Source organism: Lygodium microphyllum, chromosome 1 (genome assembly GCF_053477565.2).
Source record: "Lygodium microphyllum isolate KBCC chromosome 1, Lygodium_microphyllum_v1.1.10, whole genome shotgun sequence".
NCBI classification, from domain to species: Eukaryota; Viridiplantae; Streptophyta; class Polypodiopsida; order Schizaeales; family Lygodiaceae; genus Lygodium; species Lygodium microphyllum.
In genome coordinates this window covers 53183025-53202167 of record NC_141135.1, presented here as the reverse complement: position 1 = coordinate 53202167, position 19143 = coordinate 53183025, and the positions used below count along the sequence as shown (strand labels likewise).

The window sequence follows — 19143 nt, the reverse complement described above, 5'->3', positions numbered from 1 at the left end:
GAAATAAACAAGGATATTGAGAATGTGGTGAACCCTTTGTTATACTTGTTAGTTGTAACAAGCAAGAATGCATACAATAGTGTACTATTAATAAACCTATCTCATTGTGGGAAAGCAAGTGTGACTAGATCAAACTAAATGTATGATTAATGATCAATGTAGATATCATGGTGCTTGTAATCATGTTTTCTATTACCATATGAAACAATGTTAGATGGAGATAGTACATGGGCTATTTCTACAAATTTTCATATACAACAAGGATCAAATGGATCAACAAACAATATAAACTTAGACATTTAAGTAAGTAGAATCCCTCCCCTTTTTTGCATGTTGATCCATAACAATATATTTGGGCAAGACTAACATTAGATTTATATCACCTCTAAACATGATGAAAACAAACTACTTTTTTAAAAGGATGTAACCAAGATCCAAGTAAGAACTACCTCAAAGGAGAGGCGTTTTCTCAAAGAGGAAGGTCAATCATATGTGGCTAGAGGTAACATACCCAAAAAAACTAATTTGAAAGTTGTGGCTAACAACTTGAGAAATGAACCACATTCAAAACATGGGACATTTTACAATTGGGTAGCCATGAACAAATATCATGGCTTTAAGAAGATGCCTTGTTATATTTTTGAAGCAGCTCAAACACGTGTTAGCTCAAGCCATGGACATATAGATCCAAGCATGGATGTTGTAATCCAATGGTACCACCATTTTTGTGGTGTGTGCAATTGATTCCAATATGAATTCTAACCATTTTTGCTAAGAATAGCAAAAAGTAGTCCATTGAGCAACCTCAAAGTTGGTTTCTTATGGATGAGCTACGTAATTATGATGTGAAGTATTGTAAACTCATTTGTTCCTATCTTATTAGGTTTGCATAAAAAAAGTGAGAGATATCAACTTCGAAGGTTCTTTTAATCTACATGAATATTTCATTGTGTTGTACAAGTATAGATATGTTTTGGAAAAAATTTTCAAGTATGTCATGGCGTTGAAGACTTAGAAACATTAGGTTATCCCCAATTGAATAACCATGTCAAGATCGTCCTCCTAATTAATATGTACACTACTCTCTTCATGTATTTGATGTGCATATGGCTATCAATGGGGGTACTAAGTCCTTCACCAAATGCACATAGGAGATGAAGAGGAGGTGTTCATAGTCAATGCCAACATCTTTTGTAAGACTTTCACATACCAGGGCAAATATGTATAAAGCTTTAATCTTTCCATTTTATCTTTAGATTCAAGATTCTTTTATTTGTACTTTGATTGTTTCTGCTTCATTTCATATGAAATGCCACAAACTAGTTTTATGAAAATATGAGAGAGAGCTTTGACCTTACGTGGACTTTAGTAGTTTAACAATATATAGTGGAGCTTTAACTTTTATTAGACAGTCAATTAGAGCACACAATCATGATTAAGTCAAGCCAAGTTGCTATGATAAGCCTTTCTTGAAAACCTAGATGTGTATCTAATGCCAACATTTCAAACATTCCTTTGTGAAAAATCAGCAACCATACATTTAAATTTTTGGGAGCTTGGCAAGGGTGTTTAAGGGAAAAATTTCTAAGAATAAGCATCTAAGAAAGAGTTCTATATCATGGGAAAGTTAGGATAGAAGATTCAGATGTAAACCATTGGGCTACATATTCCTTTGCACACTAACTGACTGAAAACCCATAGTAAATGAAAAGGTCTAAATGTCCCTCCATAGATATTTTGTTCTATAGTCTAGACATAAGACTAGCAGACCAAAAGCCCATACCCATAGAAGACAAAAAAAGAGTAGACAGATGCATTAGGTACAATAAAAAATAGACCCAAACAAGAGGCAAAGACCAATAGCTGGTACTATAAGTATTCCAATGAGCACACAACAATAAAAAAAGCTACCTAGTCCTTTGCCCACCTCTAGGCTATAAACGGATCATCTACATAATATCTCAACATTTTGATGTTCCTTATGGACAGATTCCATAGTCTGGGATAAACTCATTATCATTTTGTAATACCATTTAGGGCCTTGTTAGTGTTACTACACTTTTAAGAATAAAATTTCTTGGATATAGAAATTACCCAAGTAATCGACCTCTGGGAGGAGGAAGAGGAGGTGGAGTAATCAACCCCTGGCATAGGAAGAGGAGGTAGCTAAACATGAGTGCTAGAATTCCTAATGTCTCATAAGTGGACTCCCTAAGCAAAGCCACTTGTCACATGGACATCAGAGCACACCAGTTAACCATTAATTTTCCAGGAGGTTGTATGATTATATCTCCCATGAGAACTCTGTACTTTGCATTTTGGTGGAATAAAGGAAGAAACTCCTTTTTCTTTTCGACATCATAACTAAAATTTAGCCTTGCCGAGATATCTTAGGAAAGGAATACAATCTCCGATATTCTCAATCCATGTTGCAAAGAGAATCATCCTCTCAAAACCAAGTCCAAAGCTAGCATGCTTCACAGTGCCGTACTTGTGCAAATCAAGGTACCAATCATAAGGTTCTTTGGGAAGCCCCAATTCTAACAACCTGCAGGTAGCATCCACACAACTCAATTGACCGTCTAGATGCACACGTGATGGTTTCAGATATTTGAGATCTTCAAAAGGTCATGAAACCATAGGAAGCTTTCAATCATCTCAAACCTTTTTACATAAAGCATTCACCTACATTCATTTGTTTGTCCTTTATGATATTCACATCTATAGTTTTTGAAAAACAAGCAATGTATAATCTTAGGATACCTTTTTTCCAGAACTTCTAGCCTCTCCTCCCTCTGACTGGCACCAACTAACTCTCCAACCTACAAAACAAAAAAGGTGCTGAAGTTCGAAGACCTGTCTTTAAGGGATAATTAATAAAATTACTTCTTCACTACAGTGCCTATTAACTGTACACAACCTCTATCTAGAATCCATCTCTATGAAGACACTTTATGCAATCCCATCCAGAAAGAAGATCATCATGATTCATCCCATTTTGTTCTTCTAGTTCATCGCTCTCTATCACTATTTCTTTTGAGTTAAACAATTGTTACACCACACATCTTTGGCATGAGAACATCCATTGCATCCATTGTTCGTCCATCATCATTGAGACACATGTAAAATGATTTTATCTCCTTGAGATAATTGTACACTATAACAGGTTTCTTGTATATCTCCTCAGTCAAATACCTAGAAATAAAGATGTTAAAGGTGCATAATAGTCAAATGAATCTAATAGGACCATGGAGCATGACAACCCATACGTTATAGTTGCACCAACCATAAGATAACAATAGTTCCCGTCTTGAAACACCTCTTCAAAGTTCGTAATGATAGACTGCACTATAATGCTTCTAAGGACTGAGGCCTCAATCCTGATGAAAACCCTTATTATTTTTTGTAAGTTGGTATATTGTTGATGGTTGGTCACTTTCATGGATCACTCAAGGTGTTTCAAATTGGTATCTTCATGCTGCAAAGTAGAAGAAATTTTCAAACCATATTTAAGAGCATTAGCCTTGATTTTATTTTCTCATTTATGTCTCTACATTTGTTTTCCCAGTGTGAGTGTTTCTTTGTAATAAAACACTAGCCGTTTTCCCTTTTTCTTATATGGAAGTGTGTGTGCAAGCATCTAGATGCTTCCAATAGGATTTTTTGGTAGAAAAGGTTTACATATATATTTACCTCATGTCTTACTATTAATCATATTGTCCAAGCCATAACACCATTCCATAGATAGCACTTATAAACCACACACAAATTCAAGAAAATACTAGCCTCGCAAAATACAATCATGCCTTTCGGACATTAAACATGAACAATAAAAAAAATAGCTATTTTGCAATAGCAATAAATGCATACCTTTCGTGCTCAGAGGCTAAATCCATTCCCCATTTCACTTCGTTTTCAAACTTCTTATCCATCACCTATCAACAAGCAAAGGTAGGGTCACATGATACACTTGACAAGCAGTCATTGCCATCCACATAAAAATATATTTGTGGATCTCTCCACACAAACATAGTAGTATTCCACCTTTTCAAGGATCTCAATTGCATCAATGTATGTAAATCTTACAAAAGGTGTAGTCGCAACAAGTTGAAGTTGTTCAATTTCTGTCTTATTAAACATCTTTGCCATGAACTCCATATCATCTAAGCAATGGTCAAGCAGCCACTTGCATAAAAACCTCACACAATCTTTTGCATAGTTCATATCATCCTGGAATACCAAAACATTATCTAACTTCATCAAAGAGGAACTCGTAGATGTATTAGACCCCCTACATCAAACGCAAAGCAAGATATAATAATGGTTATTCTGCATGACACAATGTCTAGATAGAAGACAAAAAGCCTCTATAAGAAGCACATATACTCCTCAATAGCAGAAAGTTTCAATTTATCATGCATAGTACACACAATAACTTGCACAAAGACCATCTGTTGAATCGAAATGTTTCTTGATGCCCAAACCTCTCTTGATGCCATTCAATTGTAGGTGTCAATTACAACAACTAAGAATCCAAATTTGGACCACTAAAGTCATAAAATCTATGTTTTTTCTATAATTATAATTAGATGAGCAAAATATGTTTGTAAGGTCAAATATAATAAGGTATTAGATGCACACCACATAGTAGAAGGTGTCAGTGTGGTATTATTACCACCCAAGTGAGTCTAGATCCATAATTATAGTAGATGAAGAAAATCTGTTCACAAGGTCAAATATAATAAGGTATTAGTTTAGATGCACACCATATAGTAGAAGGTTCCAATGTGGTAGTATTATTACCACCCAATTTAGGCCAGATGCATGCGTTGTTCATTTAGTCAGGCCAGATCCAACATGCTGGTATTATTATCACCCAAGTCATGCCAGATCCATGCACGATTCATTCACTCACAAGATTTGGCATGCCATCTTTTACCTTCTAATCATTGCTCTTTCCTCCAAGTTAGTTGGAAAATTAAATTAAAGTGCATTCAGCTCACCGTAGTTTCACTCATGACACATTTGATCTAAAAGTAGTTGGATATTGTTAGAGATCTGATCATCTGGTCATCCCCTGGACATTCGAGAGCAGTTTGTCAGAGATTGTGTGCTGATTGCCACATGGCAATGCAGGACAGTTTTGCACGTATAATAATTGGACAGGCCACATCAGTAGTCACATTTATTATAGACCAGATCACAGTGATGATGTGGCAGTTTGCCATTTTCAATAGTGATGACATGGAAATTTTTTGCTTTTTTCGAAAGGTTTTTATACAGTTGGCCAAATCTGGCATAGATAAGCCAGATTTGGCAAGCTGACTACTATTTTGGCTGGCCCATATTTTGTGCTATAAATAGCAGATGTTCAGAACACATTCAGATACATCTTATCACAGATTATGGGCTGAGACCATGTAGAGATCATACTACCTGCTGCTTGTAGACTTTGAGGTGTATAACAAGGTGACATCATTAAAGTGGAGATACACCGACATACACACTACACCCATGTACATATCTATATTCCTTATTGAGCATTTTTCATATTGCAAATCTGCGTTCTTCTGTCTCTTTTTCTCTCTCTCTCTCTCTCTCTCTCTCTCTCTCTCTCTCTCTTTCCTCTTCGTGTTCACTCAATCTCAGTTGTAAGCCTCTCATCGCTATACTTTAACATGGTACCAAGGCAGCACAAAGACTGATTGATCGTGGGTAGACCTGAAGAGGAGTTTTCAATGTGACACAAGATTATGTTTTCAACATTTGAGGGCGAGTGAGAGGGTTACACATTGGAACAAGGCTGAGGCGAGCATGGGCGTGCAAGAGCAATGTTGCTGATTCTACTATAAATTTTTCCTATTTGAGATGGAGGAAGGCTATTTTTTTGAGCCTTCAAGTGTAGATTTTACCTTTCATCGCCTCTGCTAGGTGAAGAAGGTGTGGGATGAGCTATAGTCAAAGGAGCTTTCTTTTGTGTTTTTTGTAGGCATAGTAGGTGAAGATGTATTCTGAGGCCGATATAGAGTTTAGGGAGATTATGGATTTGCTGTCCGACCGGCTCTTCCATCAAATCAAAAACTCCATGGCGAGAACTATTGCACTTGGCACATTATGATGCTTGCCATCTTGCGCATCCTATGATTTGGCAGAGCTTGTTATAGAGACCATTAACCGTCCTACATTGAGAGACAAGTTCAAACTTTCTATAGACAATCATGCAGATTTGGCAAAGGCTTAAGCGCATTGGGACAATTTGAATGCCCTCATCCACTCATTTCTCTTCTTTTCATGTACTACTATCACGATTGTCCATATTGAGCACTTGAGAGTGACTAAGGACATATGGTTGGAGCTCAATCAATTGTACAACTGAATGATCATTATGAAATGGGGTCTTTGGAGGTGTAGATGGATGTTGGACCCTAACAAGTCATCTTCTATGCGGGAGCATGTGAATAAAATGTCAAGGACATGCCATGATCAAGTGTATGGATTAGTTCTTACTCATGCTATATGAATCCACACCCCATGCAAATGCACCCTTAACACAATATCCTCAAGCCAACCATACGAACCAACCCTTGCCATATCATTATGGAACCTTCTAGAAGATATCCTATGTCATTGCTTGCATCATCAATGATGTCATAGTAAAACCTTATGGAAGATATACCATGTGATCACTTGCATCATCAATGATGCCATCATGGAACATTCTAGAAGATCTTTAGGCACCCTCCAACAACTATGAAAGGAGGGGCTCACCATAGAGCTCCTCAGTCTTGCCAATGCTAGTCTTGGGAGCTCAAGTAGTCAAAACCTCCAAGTAAGTAACTTCGAGTTCCAATTCTAGTTCTTGCCTAGTCATGGTATCTAGTCTTGCTTTGTCTTTCATTATACTCCTATTGTCTCGTCGCCTTGTAATCTCATAGTATGAGATATTGTCTAGGACTGTCTTGTATCTTGTCTATCCTCGTTGAGGGAGATCTTGTAATTCTGATATCTTGTATCCATACCTACGGTCCCAAGTTGTGGGATCCTTCATATACTATCAAGTCTTGTTGTCTGTATCTACAAACCTGAGTTGTGGGATTTTCCATATCTTGTTATCATTGTATCTTGTGCCCCTATGTGGGATTATCTTGTAATCAAAATTCTTGTAACAAATCTTACATATAGTCTAGTCTCTTGAGCACAGTCTAGTACTCCCATAACAATTTGGTAAGACTACTTTCTAGCCCTATTGAGCACCATGGAGGCAATCCTTGAAAGAATTGTGGCCTCCCTTCAAAACCTCCAACAACAAATTCAAGACTTCAATGGACGACAAGTGCAACTTCAAGTAGAACACCCTATGCATCTAGGCCCTGCACTTTAAGAGATTCAAAACCAAATCCGAGAACTTGCAGAACAACAAAGGAAGTGATGAGATGATTCCGTGTGTTTATATGTTAACTTGCCCTATTTTGTATGTTAGTTTGTCATCTCCTAGTTGTGAGCTCTTGTCAGAGTCTGGCACAAGACAGAGGACCTGTGTCAGTTTTTTGAACATTTATGTGTTAGTGCATTTAATTTTTGAGCGGCCGTTGGCCCATTTTTAGGGTGCATTTTTAGTCGGCCCATTTTAGGGCAGTCGGCCAATTTTGGCAGGCCACTAGTTGGTTGGCCAAATTTAGGAGAGGGCTATTCATAGCAGCCCTCTCTTGGTCACTCTCACTCACTCTTTTTTGTAGATTCAACACACACTACTCCCGTTCCTCTTCAACATTGGTGGTACTACTCATTTCAGCCTGATCTAGTTCCCTCACTGACGCTCTTGGGCTACATGCAAGGACCTATCAATCCACATCCTTGTATTCAGCATACATTTCAGTCAGTGCAATATTCACATCCTTGTATTCAGCATACATTTCAGTCAGTGCAATATTTCTTCCTTCATTCTCTGCTTTCTCTCTTTGTGTTCGTGTTCCTTCTTCAGTTGCACACTCTCACATGGTACCATCACCTATGTGAGAACACAAATTAGAGATCTTCTGTGATGACCGCCTTGGCTACCTAAATATGTAGCCAAAATCACCTGAATTTTTTGCTCTTGTGTAGAGGCGACCCTCTTTGGAGGCAAGGCGGTAGCATCCACAACTAGGCAACCTCATTTTGAGGCTTTGTGGCCACATTCAAGTGGAAGTTGTTATAATCTAGGGCTCTTTTGGCCTCTCCATCAAGCAACCATCCCTTTCATTGTCTTTCGTTCCTGTGTTCTAGTCATCCTCTTATGTGGACCAGTTGTCCCCTTCACAGTCCTTTCCCACTACAAACACAAGATTTATTGGGTATGTGCAGGATGTCTTACCAGTTTTGAGGCCTTAATGACTCAAAGGAGGAGCTTCTTTCTTGACACTCCTCTGAGCGGAGACGTGACTATTGGGAGTTTCATGATTGATGATGGGAGGAGTCTCCTCGAACAGATCCCTCTTCTGTCCATGTATCTCAAAGGGTTCCATCTACTATGAAGGCCCTATTAAAGAAGCTTCCATCGGATGTTCACATGCCTTCCCTGATTCCCTTTATACAGGTATCCATTCTCCCTTCCTTTCCCAAGGACGACAAGTTGGATGGTTCCAACTATTCCCTATGGTCGTGCAAGGTTGAGTGTATTCTCGACACTTTCAATCTATGGGCACTTGTTTCTTCACATATTGCGCATCTCGAGGAGGATCCTAATGATGGGGTCTCCATGGACAGTGCAACCTTATGCGATCAACTCAACTCTCAAGACCGTTCCTTTCTCTTTATGAATCTACATGATTTTGTTCTTGTGCATGTTTGTAGGCTGTAGGCTACAGCATAAGTGTGGAAGAAGCTTGCATCTTTGTATGAACACAAGACGTTTGCCCACAAGATCTCCCTTGAGAAGAAGTTGTAGTTGCTCAGTCTTGATGATTCTACTTCTATGATGGAGCACATCACGAAGATGGAGTGTATGCGGGGTGAGCTTGTCTCCCTTGGATGGAAGATCTCCTCTGAAGACATGGCTATGATTCTTTTGACTCAGCTACCATCTCCTCGGTTCCATGTCTTCAACACTAGCCTTATCACCTCACGGACCCGCGAGAAACTCTTATGGGAGGAGCTTTCACCACTTGTCTTGAAACACGATGAGTGACTTAGAGAGGTGAGGGCAAGTGGGTCTAGCTCTACTAAGGCGTTTACTACAGGTACAAGTGGTGGGAAGAAGAAGAAGAAGTAGCAAGAGAAGGCGAAGGACAAGAAGGATTCAAAGGAGAAGTACCCCCTTTTGAAGTCAAAGGAGAAGGATTCGAAGGCTACCCGTGCTAACACAAAATCTACCTTTGTACATTTGTTTGAAGTGGAGGATACAACTCTTGCTTCTTCTACAATAGCAAAGCCTTCGCTTGTGGATAACAGGGCTTCTTCTCACATGACCTACGGACAGGATTGGCTTAGGGACCTGAGTTCCTAAGGGGCATAATCACCATTGGTGACAATTCTACAGTTCCCGTTCGTGGAGTGGAGACTATTCCCTTACTACTAGATTGGTAGTCTTCTTCTGCAAGGGTCCTCTATGTACCAGATTTGGGTTCGTGGAGTGGAGACTATTCCCTTACTACTAGATTGGTAGTCTTCTTCTGCAAGGGTCCTCTATGTACCAAATTTGGGTTTTAACCTTTTTTCTATTTATGGTCTAATCAAGCTAGGTACTTGCATTATCTTTACACAAGATGCAGTTACCGTATAGGATGATTCCTTAGGTGCAGCTCTTTGGACAGGTACACAAGAGGGTGGGCTTTATATGCTCACAACCTTAGCTGCACACTCTTCTCACGAGCTTGGGCTGCTTTGGCATGCTCGTCCTAAGAATTTGAACCTTGATGTGATTTGATGGGCTTCTCGAAAGAAGGTGGTGGAGGGACTTCCAGATTTCCCTCCTATTCACACTTTGTGCCCTAGCTGCTTGCTAGGCAAGTAGCATAGGCATCCACATCCCCAAGTTGCTTCTAGGAGGGCATCTTCACTATTAGAGTTGATTCATACTGATCTTTGTGGCCCTATGGGCACGATCTCCCTTGGGAAGGCCAAGTAGTGAATACTGATTGTTGAGAACTTCAGTTGTTATTATTTCCCAGAGTATAAGAGCAACGCGTACTCCCAATTCTGTGAGTGGAAGGTGCTTGCGGAGACACAAACTACATCCAAATTTCATGATGTTCTAGCTGATCATGGTGGCAAGTTTAGTTTTCACCTCTTTTTTCAATTTTGTAGGGATCACGACATTTGGGTGGAGTATTCCCATCCAAATGTACAATCGGAGAATGGTGTGGTGGAGCATGCAAATCAAACCATGGTGGAGATGGCCCCGATTGATGTTGGAGCATAGGAATCTTCCTCATTCCCTTTGGGGTCAGACGGTGGCTACTATAGTTCACATCCGCAACTGCTCTCAGACTTTGACATTACAGGACATGACTCCCTATGAGGCTTTCTTTGGGAAGAAACCTTCCGTGTCCCACTTTCGCATCTTTAGATGTGATGCCTATGTCCATGTGGACAAGAAGAAGAGGCAAATAAAGCTCGATTCCAAGTTGCAGAAGCTTATCTTTGTGGGCTATAGCACAACCACGAAGGGATATCAGCTCTACGACCTGACGACATGGAAGATTGAGGTGAGTAGGGATGTGATCTTTGATGAGGTTGTGACTTCCAAGGATCCGATTGATGGTTCTCTTACAGTGATACTTCATCATCAACTAACCCTCCCCCACCTTCTATTTCTCTTCTTCCTTTGAGGTTTCCTCTTAGCACCCCTCCTTCAGTTGCTCTTCCCCCTCCTACCTGTCCTCCTTCTTTACCCTCTACTCCATCTTCCCTTCCACCTTTGACGGATGTGCATACTTCTTTGTCGCGTTCTTCCACCCCTTCAACCTACCCTCAAGAGTCTTCTAGGGATACTCAACCATCAGAGGGGGAGCCTTCTTTCAATGAGGAGGATCTCCCTTCCTTTGGTGATAGAGAGCCCCTTCCACAAACATGTGCTTTGTAGGTTCTCGATCACCCTCGCAGCATGATGAGTCTCTTAGGATTCCTTGGTGGTATAGGCAACTTATGCAAGATTCCGGTGTTACTCACTTTCTTGCTACTTCACATCCATGCAGATCAGCCCAATTACAAGCCTAGCGAGATAGTTCACTCTCTATGAACTATGCTCTAATGTCACAGATTCTTTAGGATTCTAAGCCTTCTACGGTCACGGAGGTTCTTGCATAGGATGTGAAGCAAAAGGTGTGAAGTGGGTCTTTAAGACCAAGTACCTTGCCGATGGTCCCTTTGACAAGTGCAAAACTAGGCTTGTTGCCAAGGGTTTTGCACAGCATGCAGGATTTGATTATTTTGAAACCTTTGCTCCTACGACTCTCAGATGTCTACTATTCGAGTTATTTTGGCTCTTGCAGCAGACCACTTTTGGCCTATCTATTAGATGGATGTTAAGTCAGCCTTCTTGAATGGCGTCCTTGAGGAGGAGATTTAAGTTTCACAACCTCTTGGTTTTGTTGTGAAAGGGAATGAGGATCATGTCTACAGATTGTTGAAGGCCCTTTACGGCTTGAAGTAAGCTCCTTGTGCTTGGTACTAGAGGATTGACCACTTCTTTGTGTAGATTGATTTCCATCACTCCGATCATGACCCCAATCTATACTTTTGGGTTGAGGGTAGCTGCTATGTTTTGTTGATTTTATATGTTGATGAACTTATCATTACAGGGAGCGACACTCAGGAGGTGGATCACACTCGGACTATTCTAAGGAAAAAGTCTAACACGATGGATCTTGGGATCCTTCACTTCTTTCTTGGATTGGAGATCTATTAGATGGCACATGGCATTTTTATTTCACAACATAGGTACATCTCCGAGCTTCTTTCGGAGTTTTGTATGGCCGATTGTTGATCTATTTCTTGCCCCATGGACCCAGAGTCCAAGTTTGTGGCAGATGGAGTTCCCCTTACCGATCCCACCCATTATAGGTGCCTTGTTGGCTCTCTTATCTAGTTGATTCACACTCGTCTGGACATTTCTTTTGTGGTGGCTTTGTTTTCCCCTTTCATAAAGACTCCTAGATAGGATCACTGGAGGGCAACCTTGCATGTTCTTTGGTATTTGTAGGGGACTCGATTCTACGGGATCATGTATGGAGAGAGTGCCACTATCTCTGGTTGGAGTAATCTCTTGGATCGGGAGCTTTCTCCCTTGGATTGGGAGCTATCTCTCAGAGCAACAAGAAGCAACCTACTATGGCTCTTTTTTCTACAAAGGCTGAGTATCAAGCCTTATGTTCGAGTGGTATGGAGGCAGTTTGGCTCCGTCATATGTTGGCAAAGATTGGCTTTTCATAGCCCAAACCTACGGAGCTACACATGGATAAGTAGAGTGCCCTTGCTCTAGCCAAGAAACCGATGTTTCATGCTCACACAAAGCACATTGAGGTTTAATACGACTATGTCTGAGAGTGGATCATGGATTTGGAGCTGGTGGTGGCCTACTGTCTCACACAGAGGACAATGCAGTTGATCTCTTCATGAAGCCTTTGCCTCAAGCTTCTTTGCTTCATCACATGAGTTTGTTAGGTCTTCAAACACTCCCAAGATCTGAGAGGGGGTGTTAGCCTGCCCTATTTTGTATGTCAATATGTCATCTCTTGGTTGTGATCTCTTGTCAAAGTCAGGCAGGAGACAAAGGAGCTCTATCAGTTCATTCAGCATTTATGAGTTTGTGCATTTCATTTTTGAGTGGTTGCTAGCCCATTTTTACGGTGCATTTTTCAATCGGCCCATTTTAGGGCAATCGGCCAATTTTGGCAAGCCACCAGAGCTGGTTGCCCAGACTTAGGAGGAGAGGGCTATTTATAGCAGCCCTCTATTGGTCACTCTCACTCACTTTTTTATGCACATTCAACAAACACTTCTCTCGTTTCTCACTGACATTGGTGATGCCACTCATTTCAACCTGATCTGGTGCCCTCACTGATGCTCTAAGGTGCATGCATGGACTGATCAGTCCACATCCTTGTATTCATCATACATTTCAGTTTGTGCACTATTTCTTCCTTCATTCTTTTCTTTCTCTCTCTATGTTCACATTCCTTCTTCCATTGCGTACTTGCACATTATCGATCCCCAAAAAGAGAACCCAAGATCAGCATGTTAGAGAAGTTCAATGGTGATTGTTTGAAGTTGAAGGGATTCCTGCAACAAGTAAAGCTCTATATCTACATGCAACCGGCCAGATGACGCTTCCAAGGTGGGATTCATTGGGACTTGCTTTGTGGTCAACTTTTATCATGATTCACCCCAATCTTGGAAAAGAATATGCCAGTACTTCATAACTATGATGCATTTCTTTGCAAGCTCACTTCCATATTTGGAGATACAAACACTAGTCAAGTAGTGGAAACAAAACTTTGAAAGCTACGACAAGGTAACCACTCTGCCTCTACTTATGCATTTGAATCTAGGCAATTAATATGTAACCTCACTTAGGATGAGGAGTATTTTATCAGCCAATTCAGATGGGGTTTTCGAGATGACATCAAGGACCTCATGCTCACTATGCCTACGACAAAAATAGTCAACCATTATTTCATGCAAGCCATCTAGTGTGATAACAGATTATTCAAGAGAAAGCAAGAAAAGCAATAAGAATTAAGGCCTCGCCAATGGAACCCAACCTCAATCAGAGAAGAAAACAAACCTGAATCGATGCAAATAGATAATATCAAATTCCAACCCTTGGCCCCACAAGAAAAGCAAAGACAAAGAGAAAATCATATATGCATATATTGTGAAAACCCTAGACATATCTCCCTAAATTTCTCAAACAAGAGGGCAAAAACCCCAAGAGTTACTACAACTATCCTCAAGCAGGAAAACGAGGATGTCTAGTTATAAATGAGAGCATACAATCAGACCTTGATATAAGAAAGGGTCTCTTGATCCCAACCACACCCATGGAAACTTTCCTTGTCATAGTCCAGATGATCCTGCCGAGAAAGACCCTTTCCCTCAAAGCCCTAGTTGACTTCGAGGCCTCTACATGTTTCATTGATGATGGCTTTGTGAATAGATACCAAATTCTAGTACTCCAAAAGACCACATGTCATACACCAACTCAAGAATTGAGTAAGGGTGAGTGAGTCAAGCTAACAATCCAATATCAAGATTTCTAAACTCTCTTTAAAAAACAGAATGTAGATCTCTTGCCCAAACATAAACCATATGATTATGCTATAGAACTCCATGAGGGGGCTCAACCACCTTTTTGGACCCATCTATAGGCTATCCCTTAATGAACTAGCTAAACTACATAAGAACATTGATAAGAACTTAGTCAAGGGATTCATTAGGCACTCGAAGTTTCCTGCTAGAGTCCCAATTTTTTTCGTGAAAAAGAAAGATGGGTCACTTTGAATGCATATGGATTATCGAGGACTCAACAAGATAACAATCAAGAATCGATACCCTTTGTTGTTGATACTAGATCTCTTGGAAGGCCTTGGAAAAGCCAAGATATTCACAAAGATTAATCTACGAGGGACTTACAATCTTTTATGGATTAGAGAAGGAAACGAATGGAAGACAACCTTCTGCACAAGGTACGATCACTTCGAGTATGTTGTTATGTGATTCGGTCTCACCAATGCTCTTGTCGTGTTTCAACATATGATGAATGATATCTTTCGAGAGTATCTAGATGATTTTGTAGTTATATACTTGGAGGATATCTTGATATTCTCAAAAGATCCAAAGGAGCATGAGCACCATGTAAAATTAGTTTTGAAAAAGATCAGAGAAAAAGGACTATATGTCAAACTTGAGAAGTGTTTTTTCCATCAAATAAAAATGTAATTCTTGGGGTACAATGACCCTCACACCTCCTGTACTGTTTCAACATATGATGAATGATATCTTCTGAGAGCATCTAGATGATTTTGTAGTTATATACCTGGAGGATATCTTGATATTCTCAAAAGATCCAAAGGAGCATGAGCACCATGTCAAATTAGTTTTGAAAAAGCTCAGAGAAAAAGGACTATATGTAAAACTTGAGAAGTGTTTTTTCCATCATACAAAAGTGGAATTCTTGGGGTACAATGACTCCCAGAGAGGAATATTCATGGACCCCAAGAAGATCAAGACTATTCTTGACTGGCAGACACCCACATGTGTTTGCAATGTCCAATGTTTCCTTGGCTTTGCCAACTTCTACAGGTTACTTATTAAGGATTACTCAAAGATAGTCACACCACTCACCAGACTCATAAGAAACTCAAAGTTCTCATGGACCTCAAAAGCTAAAATGGCCTTCCAAACCTTGAAGACCACTTTCACCATTGCCCCAATCCTAGTCCACCCAAATCGTACCAAGCCATTTTTCTTAGAGATTGATGCATCAAACTATGCCTTAGGAGCCATCTTCTCCTAGCATGGAAATGATGGTCATATACATCTAGTGGCATTCCACTCAAGTTATCCCCTCCAAAGATAAACTATGAGATCCATGACAAAGAACTCCTCGCGATTGTAGATGCCTTTGATACTTGGCATCATCATCTAGAGAAGGCCTTCCAAACCCTGAAGACTAATTTCACCACTTCCCCAATCCTAGTCCACCCAAATCCTACCAAGTCATTTTTCTTAGAGACTGATGCATCAGACTATGCCTTAGGAGCCATCTTCTCCTAGCATGGGAATAATGATCATATGCATCCAATAGCATTCCCCTCAAGGAAGTTCTCCCCTCCTCTAGAGATTACTATGAGATCCATGACAAAAAACTCATTGCCATTATAGATACCTTTAATACTTGGCATCATCATCTAGAGGGTGTAGCCCATAAAATTATCGTCTATACATATCAAAAAAATCTAGATTACTTCATGAAAACCCACATCCTCAATCAAAGACAATCCTGTTGGAGTAACTTCTTATCTATGTTTGACTTTATCATCACCTATCTCCCAGGACGCCAATAATGGTAATCAGATGCTTTATCAAGAAGATCCTACTTGGTACTTAAGAAGGGAAAAGAAGCTTTTGATTAACAATGAGCAATACTACTCAAGCCAGAGCACCTCTAGCTAGTAACTATCTCCATTTGTCACCAAGATGACCCTACCTTGATCCAATTAATCCATGAAGCCTTGCCATATGATGATTTGGCCAACAATGCCAAGAGAAAAAATCAAGAGGAAAAGAAAATGTAGTTTGTGAGTTTCAAGAAACTAATGGATTGTTATACTATAAGGATCTACTTTACATCCTTCCAAGAAAGTTGTGACTCCAAGTATTCCAACAACGCCATGATACCCTAGCAATAGGACACTTTGGAGTTAATAAGACCTTAGAGCTTATTTCAAGAGATTTTTGGTGGCTCTAGATGTGGAAAGAAATTAAGGAATACATAAAATCATGTGATATGTAACGTGTCCACTAATATCATCCAGGACACTCTTAGCAGTCCATTGGAAAGGATGTCTAGAAAGCTCCGCCTAGCACTCCCATGGAATGTTACGGGTTTTGCGATCTAGGGCTTCCCACGTCTGCCACGTAGCGGAAGTATTCTGGCCATTCCCACTTAGGATCGACCAGAACTAGGGTTTTTTTTTTCCTGATTTGTCATTACCTAACAGCAACTAGCACCTAAGTGCTCCATCCTTGTGCAGTAACAAACACCAGCCCATGTTGTGCATAAGAGACCGTGGCTAAAAATCATAGCCCACGCGGGAACACCCCTTCAAGGGGGAAAAGAGATAATGATTAATTTCTCTCTTTTTTTTAAATAAATCCCTCTCCTTCACCCATTGCATGGCAGGGAGAGAGAGAGGGAGTAGGAGTCATGGAGGGGCATGGGGGAGGGAAGCATGCAATTGCCACTTGTGTGGTCACCCCCCCCCCCCCCCCCCCTTTCTTTCATATAAACCCCCCCTCCCAAGCTTGGTGGGGGGGAGACGGGGGATTGATCGTGCTACTGCCCACCGCCTTGTGGAGCTGCTTGCCGCCGCCATACTACCTCGCCACCAGGCTGTTGTCGCCGCCCCCATCGTCATCATCATCATCATCATCATCATCATCATCATCATCATCATCATCAACATCGTCCTCATCTCCCTCATCGTCATCTTCACCATCATCATCATCTCCAATCATCTTCTCCACGTCATCTCCCTATGTCCTAGAAGCTTGAGAAGCTTCTCTAGGCCTTGTTCACCCATGCCTCGTGGTTTTTAAAAACTGTGTCTTGCAAGGCCTGTGTCCTGCATAGAGGAAGGAGGTCTCGGGCAATAGCAGCTCCGGGACTCGTAAGGGATGCCAAAGGGAAGTTCGCGGAATTGAAACCTACTACGTCAATGGCTCCTAAGCAAAAGTTGAGAGGAGCGCACATGAGAGCTTCCACCCAAAGTACGAGAGTGGACAATGCCCTGATATTGAATTCCTAGGTTCCGAATAATATTCCCGCATGGAAAGGTTGCACAAAGCATGTTTTAAATTCACATAGGAAACTTAAATGTATTGGAAAATTTATATACTCGTTTGATTTACAAAGTTAAGTTTCATGACGAGTACTTGCATTTGCTTGCACTTTCATGGTCAAGGGTAATTGCATTCTTGAATGTATGATGCATAATTTAAAAGACGGAATTGTGCAAAGGCATCCTTGTTGCTTCACGCAAAGGACAGGGTTTATGACACATAATGCACTTATGAAATAAATTCCTGGTTATGACTCATGTAGAAGATAATCATAGACGGTCATTAAATGATGTCCGAATAGTTGCAATGCATGGAAAGGATTTATGAACTTTGCAAATCGCATGCAATGATAGTTACATTCTAGGTTGGATTAAGTGATAAAGGAAGGATTAAATCAATGATGGATTCATGGCATTTGATCATGATAGAATGATGCATCCATGCATGGAGTTCTTTTATCAAAGTTTGAATTTGGGAAAGGATGCATCTTCATTAAAATACTAAAGCTTGAATTCGATGCATAAAACGTAGGGTTTATAAGAATTAGCTCTAAATGTCAATCATTATAGTACAGGGCAAGGAAAAGAAGGATCATTGTAGATCCTATAGTTGCATAAAGGCAAAAGGTCTATGGTCTTGAAATTGCATATTCGCATGGAATGATACATCTCATACATCTTGCACTTATTTACATCTTTTAGGGAAAGTATTTGCATCTCTAAGGGAAAGATTACCTTTAATCGTAATACAATTAGATCAATTAGGTAAATCACATGTAATTGTGTAGCTCTCATGAGATTCATAAAGGCATGAATAGTTAGTACGATGAACACCTCAATGTGCTGGGTTAGGTTAAGTTATGCTAAAATCATGCCTAGTATCTCACTTATGATGCCGATTTAATATTTCTGATCTTAAAGGTCCTACCCACATTCTCGAAATATTAGGGTTATCAAATTGCCCATGTAGGAATGATCTAGGGTTCTCACCCTAAGGATCAGTTGACCAAATGCTAGACTCCCACAAGGAATTTAGGGACCCTAGGGCCAAAACGACTATCAGCCTAGTAGGGTCAAGGGTTTGGATTGGGTCAATAGGACTCCCAAGCCCTTATCTTGATCAAAGGCATTCTTGATAAAGAAATACTGTACAAAGAGAGATATAATCCCACAAGTCAAATACTAACACCTATCGCATGCAACAAACCGTAACGTCATATGCTCTTGTTTCTAAATCACAAAATAGTATTGCTACTCCTTAGATCAAGTTTGGCAAGTTCTAATTACAAGTCAAATTTCCCAGGAATTGAGTAGTCGTCCTGCTTCAACACTCTTCCTTGAAGACTAATTTGTCAAGCCAGGGTAGTAATGAATTGCCAAGAAAGCAATTGATCAACCAAGTTAGGGCAACAAGGTTGCCCAAGATTTATTGACTATAATTTAAGGAAACCTAAGGTAGAGACAATTTGGGTCGACAAGGTATAAACCTTAGCCCAAGGAAAAAGGGTAAACAAGCAACTCAGTTTATGAAACCCTTAGGATCTTGCCAAGTCACGATTGATCCCGGATCGAATGCTGGAAGCATTCAAGGAGAAGGAAT

At 40.3% G+C, this 19143-nt stretch overlaps 1 protein-coding gene across 1 annotated transcript; it reads right to left on the bottom strand.

Annotated features, from left to right (window-relative positions):
- Nucleotides 1-2364: 2364 nt before the first annotated feature.
- Nucleotides 2365-15405, bottom strand: LOC148041115 (asparagine--tRNA ligase, cytoplasmic 1-like). Its single transcript, XM_087676001.1, has 6 exons — nucleotides 15325-15405; nucleotides 4030-4230; nucleotides 3871-3923; nucleotides 3059-3195; nucleotides 2764-2815; nucleotides 2365-2548 (listed from the first exon to the last, which is right to left on the bottom strand). The coding sequence occupies exons 1-6, from the start codon at nucleotides 15403-15405 to the stop codon at nucleotides 2365-2367; spliced, it is 708 nt and encodes a 235-aa protein (XP_087532127.1).
- Between the last annotated feature and the right edge of the window lie 3738 nt (nucleotides 15406-19143).